Source organism: Rhea americana, unplaced genomic scaffold (genome assembly GCF_003343005.1).
Source record: "Rhea americana isolate MKP2758 unplaced genomic scaffold, rheAme1 scaffold_60, whole genome shotgun sequence".
NCBI classification, from domain to species: Eukaryota; Metazoa; Chordata; class Aves; order Rheiformes; family Rheidae; genus Rhea; species Rhea americana.
In genome coordinates, this window is record NW_028186757.1 from 2,756,263 (window position 1) to 2,776,391 (window position 20,129).

General features: G+C 35.7%; 1 protein-coding gene across 1 annotated transcript in view; it reads left to right on the plus strand.

Annotated features, from left to right (window-relative positions):
* MARCHF1 (membrane associated ring-CH-type finger 1) overlaps window positions 1-20,129 on the plus strand; it is a 123,551-nt gene that overhangs the window by 57,125 nt on the left and 46,297 nt on the right. Inside the window, exon 3 of the mRNA XM_085319893.1 lies at window positions 19,483-19,533. Within this exon, the coding sequence (XP_085176019.1) occupies window positions 19,483-19,533 (51 nt within the window). The remainder of the gene's footprint in view (window positions 1-19,482; window positions 19,534-20,129) is intronic.

Below are 20,129 nucleotides of genomic sequence, written 5' to 3' on the forward strand. Positions count from 1 at the left end.
CTGTTTAATGACCATCTAAATTTTTTATCGGATTTCCCACTCTTAATTTGTTTCGGGTAAGAAAAGGGGTTATTGTAAATTTTTATGCTTTTAGTAAATTGTTGCTCGTATTCTTTTTTTGGTCTCTAACTTATTTTACGTATAAACATGCAGAGGGTATGTTTCTTCCTGTTTTCATCACATGGACACAACTTCAGCCCTTGTAGGGTTCATTCACAGTTGTATGGAAAATCTTTTCTGGAACTGAAAGATACTGAATACAATGTAAAAATTTTAATGTAAAATTTACCCAGGAGTTCAAGATAAGAAAAAGCATCTTGTCTAACTGCTTCATTAGCCAAGACACAGAATTTTACCTCAATAAATTTTGCCTGCAAAGGAGTATGGATAAATCTCAATCCTCTTCACAGGTGTTACTATTACTGCCATTTTGAACAGATGGATATATACAATCTAGATTGTACATATCTTTTATTTTTATGTCCGAGTGTGTCTTGCGAAATGGAACATGAAGTGCTGAAACCTGACTGGGTCACTTCTTGCTCAGYTGCAAAAGTGATAGTCCTCAAAAAAGATTTTTCACTTGCGTTTGCTAGCTTAATTGATAGGCTGTCTCACAAGAAGCTCAGAACTAAAATAGAAGAAAAGAGGACAGATGTTCAGTAGCTGATAAGAAAATATTTTTCTTTCTTGTGGCAGCTACAGATGAATTTGCAAAGGCATTGCAAAAAACCTATGCAAGGAAAGCGCGTTTATTTTCATTGGGCTACCCTAATTAAATAACATATAGTGGATTTTCTAGACACTAGTTATTTTAGCAAAGGTGGCAGTTTACAATACATTGCAAATGCATGTTTAATAAACTAGTGATAAACCAGAAAAAGTTAATTTGACAGCTGAGTCCTGTCATTAATTTATTGAAATGAACAACTCTTAAAAATGCAGCTTTTTTGTGATGCTTCTGGTTTGTATCACTTTCATTATAAAAATTATCTTGAGCTGTTTATTACATTTCTCTTTATTTCCTTTCTATGTTGTTTAAAGTGCCTGAGAGTAAAAGAGGATAGGAAATTACCCTTAATATACCAGATTTTTTAGTTGCCAAATATACAACGTTGTTGCCATGGAGGCCTGACTCACTGCTGGTGCAGCCTCTGTAAAGAAGCACCCTAATGGATTAGCAGGTGAATGCTTGACTATATTGAAGAGCTAAATAAATAATAGGCATCATAATGCATTTATTTTAGGCTGCAGGGGATGTTACTRATATCCCAATGCCTACTTGCAGATTCCAGTAAGGGTCTGTAAAAGACATGCAGCTTTTTATTCTCTGCTTCTCTTTCGCATCATGTTTTCTTTGTACTGCCAAAGAACATGGGCAGATCATAGCCCTCGGAAAAGTGCACTGTAAAACCTGGATTGAAAAGCTAATGTAAATATGAAGTCAAAGTTGCATGAGCTGGGGCACTTAAAGAGCAGGAGATTAGCTTGGAGTGCAGTGTAGAAATGATTAGAAGTGGTGAGAAAACGTTATATTTTTATTCTTTAAGTGGAAGACTCGATTCTCACTACTGCCTGATCGTCTCAGAGGTGGAATGGGGAGAKCTTCCTTGCCCCTCCTCGAGCCCCAAGCTGCGGCAGTGCTCTTTGTGCTGACTTGTCTAGTGACRGAGCTGGGAGAGTGGCTGCAGCAGTTTTTAACCAGAAATGCCCCCTGATCTTTTTTCTACAACTGTAAGCTAATCTTGCTTTCTACTCTCCTTACATTGTGAAGTTTCATATACAAACGTGAGAAGGGAAGAAAATCCAGCTGTGCTCCCTCTTCCTTCCAGTTAATTGCAGGGGGCCGATTAGTTGCTCTAGGAGAAAATACCGCAGTGAGAGATGGGCCCTGGGGGCATAGTGTTGTCTGTTGTAAAGAGGGAGAGCTGGGATATTCACATGATTTCTCTCCCACAAGCATCTCCTTACATAAACAGCTGTTCTGATACACTCTGCCTTCTAGATATTTTACATCACAGAGGCTTAACRTATTTTATCTGCATAATACCTAATCTTCTGTCTTTTATTTAGGCCTTCTGAGCATATTCTAATCCAATTTTCCTGGGAAGGAGGTGATCGCACTTTGTGCTGACTATGAGTAGCTCAGGCTAAGAGAACTTGGGTGGCTGAAATATTCGCATTCACRAGGACTGTAATTACGACTGTCTTTTCCATAGACTAGGACAGGGACAGGACTTCTAGTAGCCTTTCCCAACTAGACTAGGTTAAGTGGTAACCACAATTTTTATACTTCATTTGTTGCAGTCCTACAAAACTTATAATAAAAGGATGGGAAATGCTATCATGATTTTATTACAGAAAAGGCCTGTTTCAGGTCAATAAGCATGCTCTGATTTTAAAAGAGAAATCAYGTCAGTGCTGTTGTTACTGGAGCTTGTCTTTTGTTGCCTATAAAATGTCTACCTTTAATTACAGTATGAGGTTATATTCCTCTCCTGCTAATTGGTGTCCTACTCGGTAGTTCTCTTAGTTTGACCGTATTTTCCCTCCTAAGTTTGTCTCTGCTGTGGGCGAGTAAGCTGAGTTACGTACTGCAGCGCTTCGCTGTGTGTTACGCTTCGGCGCTTGTAGTGTGTCTATTTTGTTTGAGTGCAAAAGGTTAGCTTTGTTTCGGTGTAGATTAGATCAGGACCTTGACYTTTCCAAGGGGACCGCCAAATCGAACCATGCTTTAATTGACCTCCCAGCCAGGATACACATTTGAAACACACTCTAGGAACTGCGTGTTTTAAGTGCTACTAGGAGCCACACAGGAGTAGTGGAGCATTGATACCAAAAAGCACTGGAATTACCCGCAAGCACATGAAAGGAAAAGTATTTTACCAAAGTGACAAGCCAAATGGTTGCGCTTGGAAAGAACGGGTGCATTGAAATTGGAATACTGAAATTGTGTTTTCATTTGGTCTCTGAATCACGCAACGAGGACAGCAAAGATACTAAAGTCATCTAGTCTTACAGTGACATTTTATTTTCCCCAGTCTTTCGTGTTTTCCAGCTTTCTATTATAGTGTTTTGTGACTCTTACAAATTAAAAAATAAACAGGTTCTGGGGAATTTGACTGTGTACGCACGCATTTTGAAAGAAATTACACTCGGGAAACGAGCAAAGAAAAAATAGATTTAATCCCTTTATSTCTTTGCTTGATTATTCAGCATTTATAACCAGTTAAATGCTTAATAAAAAAAATTAACCCTGAAAATTGAATCCATAATCCTATTTCTGAGGCACTTCCCTATATTAATTTTTTCGGTAGCATCTCAAATAGTGAAAGCTCTACTTTTGCTTGTTTATAGCAATAATTGGCAAAATTGCTGGTTTTGTATGATGGAAAAATTTCAGTCGAGAGCTTAAGGGGATTTTTAGACCTAAAAGAGAGATGCCTGAATTCTGATGCTAACAATTATAATACTGAAACAGAAGCAAATGAAGTGACAGTTTTGGTCAGGAGCTATGGCTTTATGCAGTGATTGAGAGAAGGCTTTTTTGGRTATGCCGAGCTGTGCCCATGCTTGAAATGCAAAATTCTACTGTTTTCACAGTTTTAAAACTTGGAATGGAAGGTTATTATTTTTAACTCGTAGCTGGCCAAATGAGTGTTTCATGTGCTGCATTTGCAAGCAGGTTTATTAAATGGCAGCTAACTTCCCTCTCTCCTTCAAGAAAGCGTTGACTGTTTACCTCAGTAATGAACACAGTTTTCATCAGTTAGGGAGGTCATGTTTATTTCTAACTTTTACTGAAATTATGGAAAAGTTATACATTTTAAAACATTTCAGGCAAGGCTTTTGTTTTTTTTTTTAAAAAAATGAAGTTATTTTAGCTTTATAAAAAGCTTGTGTTTTTTTTAAGTGATTGTAAAGATATTTAATTAAAAACTAGAACTTCAACATGAAAAATGGTGAGAGAAGTCTTTTTAAAAAAAAGTTTCTGTCATTCAAAAAGTATTTSAAAATAAGAACATTGCTTTGAAAAAGCTTTTATTAATTCTAGTTGCCAAATTAAAATAGAGAACACATATTCCTTCAAAATATTGATGTATGATAGGAAAGTGTCTCTTTCCCATTTTAGCCATTAGCTAGAAAACTTTTTTAAAATAGTAAATCTTTAAATTGATATAGGCAGTTCCAGTTAATCAGGGCAATCTGTCACACCTCTTGTGCCTTCGTGCCAGAACCTTAGGCTGCCGGGAGAGTGTTGACTGATACTTTATAGCGGGAATGACTCACCTGAATATAGTCTGGGTATCATATGCATAGCCATATAAGCCAATGTTTGCCTAAGTTTGTGTAGTCTAGGAGACCTGGTCCCCAAATATCTAAAAGATGCATGTTGTTGAAGATGTTCTGTGAGCATCATACTACGATCTGTGGTTTGTTGCCTGAGATGAATGAGCCAAATCTTCAGTGGGACCGGTTCATTTGACACCATGTAAGTCACCAGGTAAATATCTGCCTCAGGTGCATGTGGCAGAATATTGCTTGTTTTCTTACAGTAGTAGAGTTGTTAGTACCAGAAGCTACTAACAGGTACTTCTGGAAATCTGAAAGTGCACTGCAGGCTAAAAATCTAGAACATTTATCRTATTACAGAACTACTGCAGTGAAAAGAGAGAAAACATGGTATCTATGTAGAGAATGACAGTAGTGTGTAATTGTTTCATGTTAGCTATTTTGATTAAGAGAAACAGGATTCCCTAGTGAGATAACAGAGAAAAGAAAAAAATTGAATCAAACATACTTCATTGTTGCCTGCAGGTAATGGAAAAAGGCGAGCATATTAATTGATACCCAAGACTGTAATTAAAGTGTTTTGTGAATAAGCGATTAAATAATTTCAATGGTATTTTTTAACATCTAGTGCCTATGACGACAGTCAAACACAAATGTGTTGTTTAGTTGGGAAACATGACAAGATCCTCTGAATATTGTCTGCAAATATTCAAGTAAATTACAATGCCATGATGCTACTCCCAAACACATTAGTAGAAATTCTGTGCAATAATTAACAGATATGAAGAAAATATATATAGTCCATTCTGTATTCTGGTAAGTAGCTATTTATAACCACTCTGGGAAAGTTTGGATTATTGTCTATCCTAATCATGCCAAGGACATTTTTTATTAGGCATGAAGGTCTAGCTGGGAGGAATTAATAACTTTCTACAATGTCTTCACATTCTAGCTATTCAAGTATGTTGGAAAGCAGTTTCTTAGGTTTTGGTTTTATTTTCTGTTTGTTAATTTATTAGTCATATCTGCAATCATAAATTGTGCTCTCAGCAATAAAATCTTCCCTTGCCTAAACTAGGATAGCTTACACTCTCTCCAGGATGGTCTGTCCATGGTCTCTTTTCCCTAAACTTCCTCCCTTTCTTCCACCTTTTTTTTTTTTTTTCGTGTCGTCAGAGTTGTTTCCATTATAGCACAAAATCTGCTGGGAAGAAAGCAGTCAGTAATGGTGTGGTGTACTTGTCCATCTCTCAATACATCCTTAGGACTGAATGTGTAGATCATGTCTGCTGGGGAATAGAAGACCTGTTGGAGGTCTCTGTTGTGAATACGTATGACTTACTGGACTACTTTTTTAATAAATATGTATGTGCTGTGTTCCACACTTCTTTTGAYTTACATTATTGTCAGTGGAAAGGAGGATTAAGGCTTAGTCTTTTACTTAAAGAGTAATGTAGTTATGAAGAAAAAAAACAAAAAAGCTTTTATATAATAGTTCCCTCCTTATTCCCTGATGGAATAAATGAATATGTAGTAATAGGTAGGCATGTGAGTTCCAAGAATAAAGTTATGAAATTATAGTTCCTTAAACATCCTTCCTCTACTGAATATACTGAACAYTTCAGGAGAAGAAGAAAGAAAAAATTGTGGCCTACTTCCTGAACCTTGCTACCTTAAAATATTCCTTATGTAACTAAAAGTAAAGATCCAATCCTTCTACTGGCTGCCCTTCAAAAGTTTGAAGTAAATGATAAGGGTCTGAGTTCATACAGTAAAAAACTACTATTAACTTGTGAAACTACCTTTTTCTATAAGAAGACTCACAGCAACTTTGCTAACACCAATCTGACAAAGCTTACTTGTAAATGAAATTCATTATTTCTGTAACAGGGAGCTGTGATGTCATACACTGAAAACTTCATGGTAGAACGATTTGTACTAACTTGATGTTTGATCTGCTCATTTATTAAAGAGGATGATCATTGGATCAAAGTATGTTCTACATCTCTAGTTTACAGCTGAAGCAGAAAAATAAGGTTTGGGTGAACGTCAGTATTATTTCTGAAGCAGAGGAATGTAGCTGTAGATGCGTTTTTTTAACCTGAAGCTACATGTTTCCTCCAACTTTGCTACTCACTTCAGTCTGAAAAAATACATCATTCCATGAACTTTCAAATAGAGCTTTGTTAAAAAGAATTTTTAAAGGAATTTGGCCATTGAAGCACTTAAGTTTATATTTTACTATTATACTTAAAGGTAGACGAGCTGGAACGTTCAAGAAGAATGTCGATGAAGACCACAAATTACCCAATCAAAAAAATTATGTGTAGGCAATTACATTAAATGATAAGACCAAAACTATCTGTTTAGTTATTTATTTTGGAACTTACAGAAAAGATAGGAAAGATGGTGATAAATRTATCTTGTTGAGTCTGTGTGCATCTCAGATTCCACTGTCCTGAGATTCCTGTATGTCCTTGTGTTTACTATTTTCAGTTGGCAGTTCTAGGGTTTCAGACATGCCGAGTCTGTGGAACTGAGAGCAATAGTTCTTTGAATCTGAGCCTATTGGTAGAAAATGAACTTTTTCAGCTGGTAGCGTTTCTGAATTTTCAGCTGCACATCACAGGAGCATACACCTGGCTTCAACATAATCTCTCTTAATCCCACTTCTATCCAGGGTAAATACTTCCTGTGAATGGTGCTAGTCTACTTACAAGCGCATTTCTCTTATGCTTGTGGACATCCTTGAGATACGGGAGTACTGAATGCATGACATAGTGCGAGCCAGGCTTTTTGTCGAACAGTGTTGTTTGTTCAGTTCTGCTTCAATTATTATTGCTTTAATTAGAAAAATATTAATTAGCACATGGGAGCATCCTTGAATGGAAGTACCTTTTTACTACTTTTGCCATAAGCTGCTGGAAGGATGATGTGACACAAGAAATGGTAGTAAGGTGGAATGTTTGTTTGTATCTGTCTGTTTTACTCTATTATTCAGTCAGTGTGTTTACTGTGAGGGTAGAGAAACTATTGTTCTAATTTCTGCATGTGTAAATCCAGTGAGTTAAGGAGGTAAGTAAACCTGTCTTTTAATGTTCTATTCAGACACTTGGCAGCTTATTCTTGCAAAACACTAATCTATTCTTTGCCACTAGAACTTAATTTCTGTGGCTAATGTAGGTACATACAAATACTCCCAGTTTAGTGTTAACACCATGTTTTTCATATTGGTGGGACTCAAGAGTTTGGTCCCGATGTAGGGTATCAGTCAGCATTAACAATTACAGTTTGCATTAGACTGGGGTAGCGATATATGTGTATATAATCTTTCAAAATGCAGGTGGGGAAAAATGTAGAAATTATAACTTCTTGAACTCTAAAATGATAAAGAAGAGCTGAGTGCAGCAGCAGCTTTATATCAAGGAGTATATCCATGGACCAGGACTTAATTACCCAAAGTTTTGTTTCTGTTCTTTTTACATTTGGAGATCAGCAGTTTAAGGTCAATAATGAACCAAATTGGCCAATGAATGTTGTAACAGAGTTTCTGAGAGGAAAAATACCTTGATGTGGAGATGATGAGGGAATGGGAGAGTTGAAGTACAAAGTGTATTTTGAATTTTTATGCAGATATTACYAGGAATTTTTAACACAACATATGAGATTGAATTTTTGAGGTTTCAGGTTGTTTAAGGACTACYGTTACAGAGCAATGCTTTTAGGCACATACTGTTCTGTTATAAAAACAATTATGTGGAACCTCAATTTTCAGGATGTTATTCTAGATAAAAGAATACAGTGAAATCAAGGATTCTGATCTCTACCAGTTGTGATTATAGCTGTGTTGTCTTGTTAGACAGTACAACTTGTGTTGCTGTCATCAGAACAGCTAGCCTGTGCTGTTTACTTTCTTGTCATGATATATAAGGTCCATATATCAAAATACTTTTTTCTGGAATTCATCTTAACATTCATTTCTATTGTTTTTGTTCTGTTTCCTATTCTGAGAGGAAAACATGAAAGGTGGCATCYGTTCTTTAAAGGATTTGGATATCATGATATCCTTTAGAGAATTTGGAAAAAATGCTRTTTCCTCACATTTTCCCTTTTGGTTGAAGTTTGAATTAAAGGAACAAAGAGGGCATAAAATTTATAATCAGAAAAAAGGTATGAAAAATGGTGATATATGACCATAAAGCACATAATAATCAAGTAATGTTTTATAGCTCTGTTGTAATTGAAGCACTCTGACTTTCTGTGTTTAATTAATCTTCTATCCTTTGATAAATCTTTGGCTGTTAGACAAGTACTTGACCACTTAGAGTCTTTCGTCTCTGATATTAGTTGAGTGGAATCCAGCAGGTCACAATAATTCGCAGATAGCAAAGTGGCCTCTGAATTCTGGCTTCTGAAAAAAGTTAATTTGTCCTTTCAGTTAAAGAATTTGGATGTATTGATACTTAATAGAGAGAAGGTGAATGCATATCATATTGCAAATTAAGAATTGCATGACATGGTCCACAGTTATCCCCATGAATTGCTATCTACTACTACTTACAGCTATTTGCTGAAATTTGTATACTAACCAGCAAGAGTGTCTGCACAAGAGAGAGTTATTGACCAGATAGTGAGGAAAGCATCCTGAAGGATGAGAGATGGGTGTCTCATGCAAAAGAAAAATAAGGAGTATTTGGTAATTTCATTAACATTGATTAAAGTTCAACATGGTGATGAAAAGACAAAGTCTTCTCTTGGAACTTGCTCAGAATTTTGTGGAAAGGCAGTATTTCATGRCATACTGAGAGCTTTGTGAAGGAAATGTTGTGGCTAGTTTGCTAAAGTTGTATCAGTACATGATAGAATGAATAAACAGCTCTTTAGAGATCAGGAATAAAAATATGTCGGGCAGAAAAGGTATTGTTATTTTCAATTCAGTTAATTGGTGCTCCACTTTCATTAATTTAGTGCTCTTAATGTGCTTGAAAGGAGCCTGGAAGAGTCTTAGTTAAAATCATGTGTTTTCTCTTCCCAAGCTAGTTGTAAGCTATAGAGTTAAATTTTTGCTTTTGTTTCCTGRTCTAATAAATTATTTTATGCAAAGAACGGTTTTGGAAGCTGTTCCCATCTGCACCATCACAAGGGAGAGCACATTCAGAGAATACTTTCCATGCAGTTTTGATGCCCTCAAGTAAAATTGGAGAATTTGGGGTCTAAGTGCCTTCAGACTGTGGAGGTAAGTGATCCCACCTGTCTCCAGTCCTAAATGAGTATTCTGAGAACTGGACTATTTATGCAAAGGACAGTGACGTTTTGTGCATGCTAATGTGCTTTAGGAATCAGATAAATTATTTCATGTTAAGACTGAGACATTTCTGACCATGGTTGGACTTCTAGGTGTTTGGGAATTCAACACTGAAAATTATTTGTGTGTCCAGGTTWTTGTGGCAGCTTAGCAATTTGAAGAGGTAGCGTAATATGAACTTAAAGCAGTAAGGACGTAAGGACTTAAAGCTGTAACAGCTGGATCCAAAGTGAGTAGACAGAGGATCACTGATTGGTTTTGATGTTCTTGGAATAATTTGGGTCAAGAATATTTTTATTAAAATAAGTATTCCTCCAGAATGAAACAACTTAGCTAGAAAATATAACAATATAATGTATAGTAACATTATCTGCAAATGATAGTGCCATTTAAGCATGCTGCAATGAACTTTATTGTGTTGCATTTTTGTTCAGCATAGAAGAGGGGCAAAATGGTAATTTGATGTCATATTTCAAAGAATCTCTTTCAATTTCTTGTTCCATATGTTAATTTGATTTAAAAGGGTTACACAGTGTGAAAGTAAGTGATAATGAAATAGTTGATTTGTTTCACAGGACTGTATTTGAAACAAAGAATACAGTGCTGTGTAAGTGTCACACCTACATAAAAGTAATAAAAAGAAATGCACTGACTGCCCCATATTAGGAAAACTGATTGACAAAGTAAAACCTGCAGACTTATATATTTTATAAGGCAGTTTTCTTGGTGGGCCATGAGGTGCTTGTCTTCATTTTCCGTAGCTGAGTAATGCAAAGAGAAAAGGTATAAAAATAGCATTTGCAGTTTTCAAAAGGTATCTTTATCAACAGCAGTTGAACACCAAATCTCCCTTAGCAGGTCTCCGGTAATAACTGAATGTAAATCAAGTGCTAGTGCAATCATGCAGGTCGTTTATAATTGCCAGGTAATTTACACATTAGGAACCAACTAGCAGAAGGTAGTTTTGGCTTGTGGAAATCTATCACAAATTATATTGCTACCTGTTACAACTAAAGTGCTCTGATTAATGCAGTGAGGTGCTAGAAGGAAATAAACCAGACTGTAGTTAGACATCTGTATAATAATAAAAAAAATCCATATTTTTGCTGGCATATGCTGGCAAATAATGCCTGAATACAAGAACATTGGGAAGATGGCCCAGAACATTGGCCAAGATTAGTTTCGAAATGTGACAAGTAAATCTTCTGGAGACATTATGAGTCAGAGAAGGTGGAGCCTTGTATTTTATGAACAGTTCTCTGACTGAAAATTAACAATAATGAATTAGTGCAATTACTGTCCCCTCCCTGTAGATTACCCTTGACTTAAGGAATGAGCTCTTTTAGGTGTATGTATGYGCAGGACTAGTTTTGCTTTTTATGTGTTTCCATATTTTCACATGATGGTGAGAATCAGTGATATTTTTCTGAGTCTGTTTTTCTCTCCTCTTCTTTCCTTTCCTCGTCTTTTCCTGTTTTTCATTTTTGTATTYCCTTCTTCATATTTAATTAATTAATATTATCCTACCTTTTTCATTTAATTGCATTTGTATATATTTCATCCATCTTGATCATACCAGTGTCTGTCACTCAAGAACTTACTGTCAACTTGTTGGTTTTTAAATTTCAGTCTTCCTCTGTTTTTTGAATAAGAAGGCGATGGCAGGTTTCAGTTTTCTATCTTTGCAGCTTCTAATTTTTAACTCTATGGTCAACTTTGGATAAAGACAGGAATCATGTATGTTATGTCTCATTAGAGAGAAAAATACTACCAGGAACTGCTGTTTTGGCAGCCTTAGTTTCACAAGCTACAAACTGAAGAGCAAAGGCAGTTAATTACAGTAGCTTTTTTTTTTTTTCAGTGTGATGCTTGATGAATTTCTTCAGCAAACAGTTACTGAGCTAACAAGGAGAGATACTATTTTAGATGTGTATTTTTGCATACAGAGAATGATTTAGAACTGTTCATGGAGAGTAACCTTGAACTGAACGCTTATGATTTTTCAAAAGGTTAAAGTAAGTGGAAGGATGAATGAAACCAGTTTAGTTTAAAAAAAACAGTCCTGACAAATTGTCAGGCAGCTAATGAATTCAGCAGATGAAACCTAGGTCTGTACATGGAAATTTCCTGTCCCTTTCAAAAATTAAAAAAGCTCTATGAAATTAGCGTCCTGGGTGAGGGGGAAACCTGTCGACATGTAATGTCTGAATATGTGCGTRTGTGTGTGTGCTTTCTTTTGTCTTGTTTTTAAGATACTGAGGATAAGCACGTAATTTAGGAGTGAATTAAAGAGAAAGCTACATTGTGGGTGTAAGTAAATGGAGAAGTGGGTGAAAATTGCAAGAAGGTGTGGAGTTTTGGAGTAATTTTACAGAGGAAATACTCAAAGCAAAGTCCAGATGTTTAGATACGGTTTGGTTATTTTCTAAACATATGGCCATGGAAAGATTGAAAGAGGAAATAGGACTCAATAAACTCAAGGCTTATTTCATTGCTGTATTACTATAGAAAAAAAGATATGGTAAGCATCACTGTTTACAGCAAATGCTATTCAAGGGTGTATGACCTGTTAAAACATAGCATGACTTGCTTTCTTTCCTTTCCTTTAAAGGAAGGCTAGAGAGATCAGATAAACCTTTCTAGAATACTGTTCTGTAGCTGATGAACACTTACTGGGCTTTAATATTTATCTGTGCCAGCTGAAGCTCAGAATATAGATAATATTTTGCTTAGTTCAGAACAAACACTCACAGAGCTTCAAATAAAATATTTTCTTAGATTATGTTAACTTAGAGACTGGTTAGGCTAGTAGGTTCTGATCAGTAGTGACATTTGGAAAAAAATGGATGACATATGGCTAATTTCATTTTGAAAAAACCAGCACCATAAACCTCTATCCATAGTTGCAACTCACTGTGTTGCCCTAGATCAAAGCAGGCAGAAAGACCCCCAGCCACCAGGCAGTTGCTACTCAACAGTGCATTGCTTATTGCCTAAGTCTATCCTGAGCAACGGTTTTACTTCCTAGTGGAGATACGTAAAGAGATTTTTCAAAAACGTGAGGTATCGTATGCAACAGTAATACACTTATTTATACAAATCCTCTTGATTCTTGTTGGTATTTTAATAATTTGACAGTTTGGACATAGAAATATACCATATGTAGCTAACTCAGGGTGTTTTAGCACATTGCCTGCTCCAAATATACTTCCTGAAGGGTATGTAAACTATTTGGGATATTTCTGATGTGGTGGAAGTTTATAAAATAGCTTACCTGGGAAACTTGTGTAAGTGCTCAGACCTTGAGTCACTCTGGGCTAGTGCTGGGCTGTTGCAATGTTTTATTGCCTTGGATAAAGAAACAGGCAGTGTGCAGCAGCCAGGCAGGAGAACCTGGAGCACTGTTCTTCAGATCAGTGYGAGATTTGGTCTTTTCTTGTGCCCGGAGAGGGAAGTGATGCTCCGGCTTCTGAAATGGATCAGATTGCTCCTCTTTGCCTGCAGTTGCAGAAGGAAATTAGGGTCACTTCCAGACTTCAGTTSCTAGTTATGCTAATTGCAGCAGGACCAAGTACACTTTGCTCTAATGAAGCAAGAGATGCTRATGAGCAAGACCCTGCTGTGCTGTGCTGGGCTGCTGTGCATGGTTTCTGTACTGTAAGGTTCTTGCTCACYGTTGTGCATTGCTTTTCGGAAATCCTGGCTTTTTGTATTTTTACCTTTGTTCCTTTAACCTCATTCTCATTAGTATTAGGCATTGCCAGAAATCATTTTCCAAGAAAAGTTTCTGACTAGCTTCTTTTCTCTGAATCAAAGACAGTTACATGATACGTAATGTCTGTTTACTGAATTGTGTTGAACRTAGTTCCAACTGTATAATTGTTTTGTTTGTATTTTTTTCAAGAATTTATAAGATTTTTCATCTTAGCTAAGTGTGGTACGACAAGGTAATATCTGACTTTTGATGTGAACTCTTACAGGAGTTGTACTTACATGAAGTAAAGATGTGTTTCCATCTCCAAATAGTCTTGAGTGTTCAGTACATGCTCTATTCTGACTGTGTTCTGCGAAGGTATGTGCTATGTTTCAGAGCTGATTCAATGCTTGATTTTTTTTTTAATGTAATGGTATATTTATTCTGTTGTTAAAACAGTTTGACCTTGTACATCTATGCAGTACAGAGAAAGTAACTGAACAGTGTAACATGGAAATTATCTATGTAATTGGAGGTAAAAGTATCACTGTGAAACCTTTATATTGTGACAGCAAGCATACTATTGACTCAAATTGGCCTGTGAGGAAAATTGCACTGAGCCTCATTCGACTGTAATTAGCATTTTCAAATCAAAGGGACACTGGATCAGATTCTGATGTCTCTAGCATGCTTTTGAACAGCTTATGCTACAAATAAGCTGTTACACTGAGTCTAGTTAGACTGAGCTGGAGTAAGACGGTATAAGATGCGACAGAGAAGGAACCTAGCCCACTAGAGATACTGGAACAAGCAGCAGCATTAGGTAACAAAATATTATGTCTGTTATTCAGTTGGTGGCATCATAGGTACCAATATGTTCTGCRTAGTGGAAAAATACTGAAGAAGAAAACTGCCTGCTAAAATGTTTATCTCTAAAACTTACTGCAGTCAAGGAACCGATGTGGGATTGATCTCATTTTATTTGCTGTAAAGCTGGCCACAGAGAGCATCTTTGTTGTAAAATTAGTCACAGATAAATAAAGCACCTTTGGACATSCTTCTTGTGCTGGTTTACGCAGCAGCCACTCGTAGGGAGGCACCTAGATGATTGCTGTGTAACGAGTACTCCTCTACCTCCAGATGTATAGGGAAAATATGCAACTTTAGGGCACTAAAACTAATTCCTGCGTGTTGCACTGGATTAAACGGTCTCTTTCCAGAGATCATAGCCTGAATGGCATGTTTGAAATGCTTCAGCATCCTTAGAAACTTTATTTGTGATAATCAGCTGGTTTTGCACAGCTGTGTGAGTCTATTGAGACTGAACTTCAATTTGCTTAGTGATCTCGTAGGTGGTTTGACATAGACATAGAACTTGGTGAATGAGCGTCTTAAAATTTGTCAGAAAAGTGAGTTACATGCTTACAAAAAGGGAAATAAATATTTTCATACATTTTCAAATGCAGACTTAAATRCTCATAATTTTACGTTTGATTTACTTGTATGATTCATTTATAACAGGAATTACATTGCTAAATTGAATATTTTAAAGTAGGAAAAAATTGGATAAAATATGTAACCGCACAGAAAAATAATTCCACAAATAATAAAAGATAACTCTCAATGCATGATGAGCTTTGTTCCCAATATTATTTTAGAGCTAAAATGTGTTTTGAGTTCCTTCCTGAACTCAAATTCCTCACATCAAAGCTTTTTAGAAATTGCCAATTACTCTTAGGATGTTATCACCAGCAAGTGATTCCCCCACCCCGGCTCTGTTCTGTGAGAGGACAGATTATCCAAGTCCAAACTGGCCTAGAGGTATATTGTATACTCTTATCAGTAGCAACTCTGCCATTACCTTTTCAGTATTTTTTTAATTTTTATTTCTTTATTTCTCATTGCTTTTTTTCTAGATTCCTAGTCTCTTGAGTCCTAGTTCACAGACATACTGCATATTTAATCACACTTTTTAATGTCTTTCCTGTTATATTCAATAAAGCAAAGCCCTCAGACATCATACTAGATTTCATGCTGTCTCTACCGAAAGATAACCTTGAATAGGATTATCAACTTTTCACTCAAGTTTAAATGCCAATTATTTACTTTACTCTTGGTTGAAAATACAGCTTTCCCAATAATATGTAATAAACCATATAGCTATGTCAGAAACAAGCTGTTGGACAGGCATTGTTATTTTCTAATGCAGCGTCATATATTACAGCTTAAGTAATTTGTTTTCTAAGTAGTCTTATTATAAATAAATACATAAATTCTTGTATTTATTTTAATAATTTGGACTCAAACATGAGAAACCGGGAAATAGTTCTTGAGTARTGTAACAATAACCACAGCATGGTAGACACTGCTATCCTAACTCTGCCAATGGCCAGTAGCAGATAACTACGAAAAGATATTTATTTATATATCTATACATGTAAATACATACGTATGTAGATGGACAGATGTTATGCATATTTAGATGTTTTGTTTATACATACATATATAATGTAGTCTATCTGAATAAGATACAAATATATATAATGTATATTATTTTGACAAAAATTTATTATTTTTATTATTGTTAGGTATTATTATTTTATTATTATCTTACCATTATTTTAGGTAGAGATTGCATCTGCATCACAGTGTATAATATCCCAGGTGGACTCTTCTTCTGAGTTGGCCCTTTGAACCCAGCAGTCCTTTGGTATTGAAAACATTCTGGGTACCAGTGTTCAATTATGCATGACGCGCAGTAATTACACAGTGTGTTTATGCGTTAATTAAATATGTTCGTTGAAGTTACTKTGTAGCAGTTGAAGCAAATATTACCTGTTTTGTGATTTTCCGTCTTTCCATTTTCTTGTTGAGATACTGAAATAAGAAGATGGGGTGCACACCTCAATTTTTGTAATATCAGTTCCCACTCATTTCATCAAGATCTTTTACCTTGTAGCTACTGACGTTGTTAGCTGAGATCGTCTGTGTTTCTGATAGCTATTCTGTGTTTTCTGATAGCCTTAACGTGAAAGCAGTCTCTGCTCCAATTAAGAATTTGGCAGGGGAAAGGGAGCTGAAAAGAAAGCTCCTGTATGGCTGACGGGCAAAACATGTTTGTTTTGCTTGTGTTGTGCTATGTTTGTGAGACGCTGCTTCTTGTGACGTGCTGTGGTATGATTTTGAGAAAAGGAAAATGTTAGTCGCAGTAATGTATCGCACTCTTAGCCTGAGAGCTGTGGGTAAGGGTTTGCGGTGAGTAGCCAGTAGCATACAGCAGCATCTAGCATCACTGGGATGCAACGGTTAGAGCCTGCAAAAAGGAAAGACAAAACGTTTTGTGTAAGGGTTTTTTTAGTTGGGGGCAGGGGGGATTAGGGATGGATCTGTATGTTTGCACCCGAGAGCATGACTTAAGCTTCTTTTGAGAGTTGAGGTGCTGTGATTAGTTGTTGGCGCTACGTGCTGTCCTCATTTTAGGAATTCATAAGTACCACCCTGTTCCTCTGCCCACCTGACATTTTTCTCTTGCTTTAATAAAAATGCTGTTTGTTAGCAAAGTAAGTCACATTTAGAGGTTGGGGAAAGCTGTATCTCTGAGYATCAGAAAATTTAATGGGCTTAAATTTACGGGGCTCTCTGCAAAAACATCAATTCAAGAACCCTGTCTCATACCAAAATGAATTTTTGTGAGGTGTTTTACTAACAAAAAAAAGTTGTAATTCTTTTAATTCTTCATTACAACCAGTGTTGGTTTTTGTTACGGTATGGTGGGACAGTGGCATATAAAAAGTCACAAAAGGAGCAAAAGATTTTTAACATTGTTATAAAAGTTGAGTAATGCTTGTACTGATGGATATAATTGTTCCATTCTTTTAAATAATATAATAATAAAGATTCCTTTAATAAAAAGTAAACAAAGATCTTTCAGGCAACGTTAAAATATAGAAGACAGCAATCAAAACACAGGCTTTGTGAAGCACTGTGTGTGAGCTGGACCATGTAAGCATATGTGTTTAACAGGGAACTAAAAAAGAAACCAAGAACCATAAGAACAAAGATCAAAGAAGATTTAACAGCTGGAAAAAACAAAAACAAACAAACAAACAAAAAAACACTTGTAGAGTTTAGTATTAAAAAATTCCTGTTGGGAAGTGTTAATTTTTAAAGATGAATACCAGTTTGAAATAATCTGAGGACATGATTAAAAATGTGCCTGATGCACAAGAATAAGTATTGATGGTTTGAAMGTATAGTTCTTTGGATGTAACCTTTTAAGTATAAAATAATATTGAATGCACAGAAAAGAGCATTTTTATTAGAGATTTAGCAAATTTGTGGAGGAAATGTTCTTCAGTAAAGTAAGTTCCTCTTTACTTACACTAAAAAAAAGGAAAAAATACTCTTAATRGTGTATGTCATAAAGATAAAGCATTAAAATAGCCGTGCACAGACGTTCTTTAAGGACATATTTCAAGAGAGACTTTCCCTTAACTTTGCTATTTTATTCTTTCTTTATGTGAACAGTGATGTRAGGTCAATGTGAATTTGAATGAAGAACTCGTCATTTTCAATTTATATATGCTTATGTAGTGTAAGTTTTCATGTGTTTTATTTATATGCTTTTCAGGATAAATCAAGATCACTTTGAAATGTTCTGAACTCAGAAATTATGATAAAGTTTTATTTTTTCTCACAACTTCCAAATATTGTAGAGCCACCAGTTTTTCTCATCACTCAGACCATTCAGTGGATGAGCAAGTACTTTTCAGGATTTGAATGCTACGAATTTTCTGTTAGAAGGATCAAGAGCTTGTTGCAATAAAATAAGGAAGATACATGCCTTAGGGAAGAGCAGATAATGTAAAAAGCCTACATAGCAGTAGTCAAGAAACATGTTTTGAAAATGAATCTTTAATGACAACTTGCTAAAAGACAGGAAGTTAGAGTTCCAGAGTTCACTGCACTGTCAGAAAATATTTCTTTAATCCAGATGATGGAGGATAAAGGTTGTATACTTCTAGCATGGAGTATCTTAACTGTGGTCCCCATTCATAATTTCTCACTGTGAAAGGAGAAGTAATTTCATGGGTCCACAATTTCTGTTACTCTGTGGTCAAAGCAAAGMTGTTCTGAACATTGCAAAGTATATTTTCTTAGGGATATAAATGAAGACTTTCAGAAGTGTATATATTTAATGTTGACCAGAAAGTATAAGCATATACTAATCTATTAGCCATATGACCTAAGCTACTGTGGATAATACATCAGAGAATTAATAGTTGAATCGTAAAATACTTTTAAGTTGGAGGGAATCATCTTGTTCAATTCCCTGTTCAGAGCAGAGCCAACCTGAAGGACAAGGGACAATAAATGAGTACTGACTTGGACAATTTTTGTTAAATCCTTCCTGGAAAAGAAGCAGCTCTGACATACAGACCTGAAGGTGTTTAAGTCCTGAGAATTAACCAGTGTGGTAAAATAAAATGAAGAGTAATATACGGTCAGGGGGTTCAGTAGTGCTGGTTTTCTGAGGGTTGGAATATGTTGTGCTAGTGAAGGTAAAGCAAAAAGAGAGGTAGTGCCGTACATCAGCATTTGCAGTGCAAATGATTCACGGTGCTGAGGGGCAGAATAAAACCGTGAGTCAACTGCAGTCTAAGGAGAGGGATACAATGAGCATGTGAAACAACGGACAGGTTTGAAACTTTCTCCAGAGACTAATAGGTTAATACGCCACTGGGTCTGKTTTTGTTTTGGTTGTGTTTACTGGGATTGAGATCAAAGTAGCTGTTTTCATTAAAAAAAAAAAAAAAGGGCAATATTTTTTCCTAAATGTTTGTTGACAAATTGCCCAAGTTAGTTTGCTTTTGCAAAAACGTTCTGAGCCAGAAATTATAGGGGAAGTCCTAATTTCTAGACTAGGCATGCATGTTAATGGAGTAGGATATTTAGCCTGTTTTAGCTGGCAACTTCTCTATTATTTTGTAGTTCTTTAAACAGGAGATAAGGAGAGATGGGACATCATAAAGTTGAAAGGCTTTTATTAATTTGTGTATAGGAAAGTATTAATACATGTGTCTGAGACCTGAAGAAGAATATAGAAAGAGAACTTAGCGCATGCACAAAAAGAGTACAAATTCATCTTAGAAACTGCATTATTTTTTTGGTGTCTGATTTTGTTTTCCAGAATGACAAATCCCCAGGGCGTTCCACAAGTAGATCAAGTAACATTTCAAAGGTATGTGGAATCTATTAACACATTTCCTTTATATAGAATTTAAAGTAAATTGATTAAAGTAAATTGAGCTTACTAAGTGTATTACTTTACTCCCATGTACATATTCTGTTTTTTAATAAACAACAGATTTTAAGTTTTTGTTGTCTAATGTTATAGCTTCCATGTAAAATCCTTCTTAATAGAAATATATGATTAATTATTACCTTAATATGTGAAATAGAAATAAGTAAATAACATTTAAACCTTTTTCCATTAAAATGGAAAACTTTCCATTAATGCTTGATTTTTTTTTTTGCCACCTGCCGCACCCAAATGTTAGCAGCTCTATTGTGTGTACCTTGTTTATATGTCAGCATATAAATTCCTGAATCCCTTTTGCAGGGATTTACAGTTCACCAAAGCCAGCCGTTTTTATTTTGCTTTATTTTGCTTATTTAACTTCTGCAAAAATCAAGAGTTGTGCATTTTAGAAAAGATGCCTGCAAGTTAGTAAGTTGTCAGTTAGTAAGCAAGGTTTTCAGACATGTGCCTAACTTAATCTATTTCTGATGTTGTGTGTTATGGTATAGCTCATTCTTTTCGACTGGTTTCGCTGC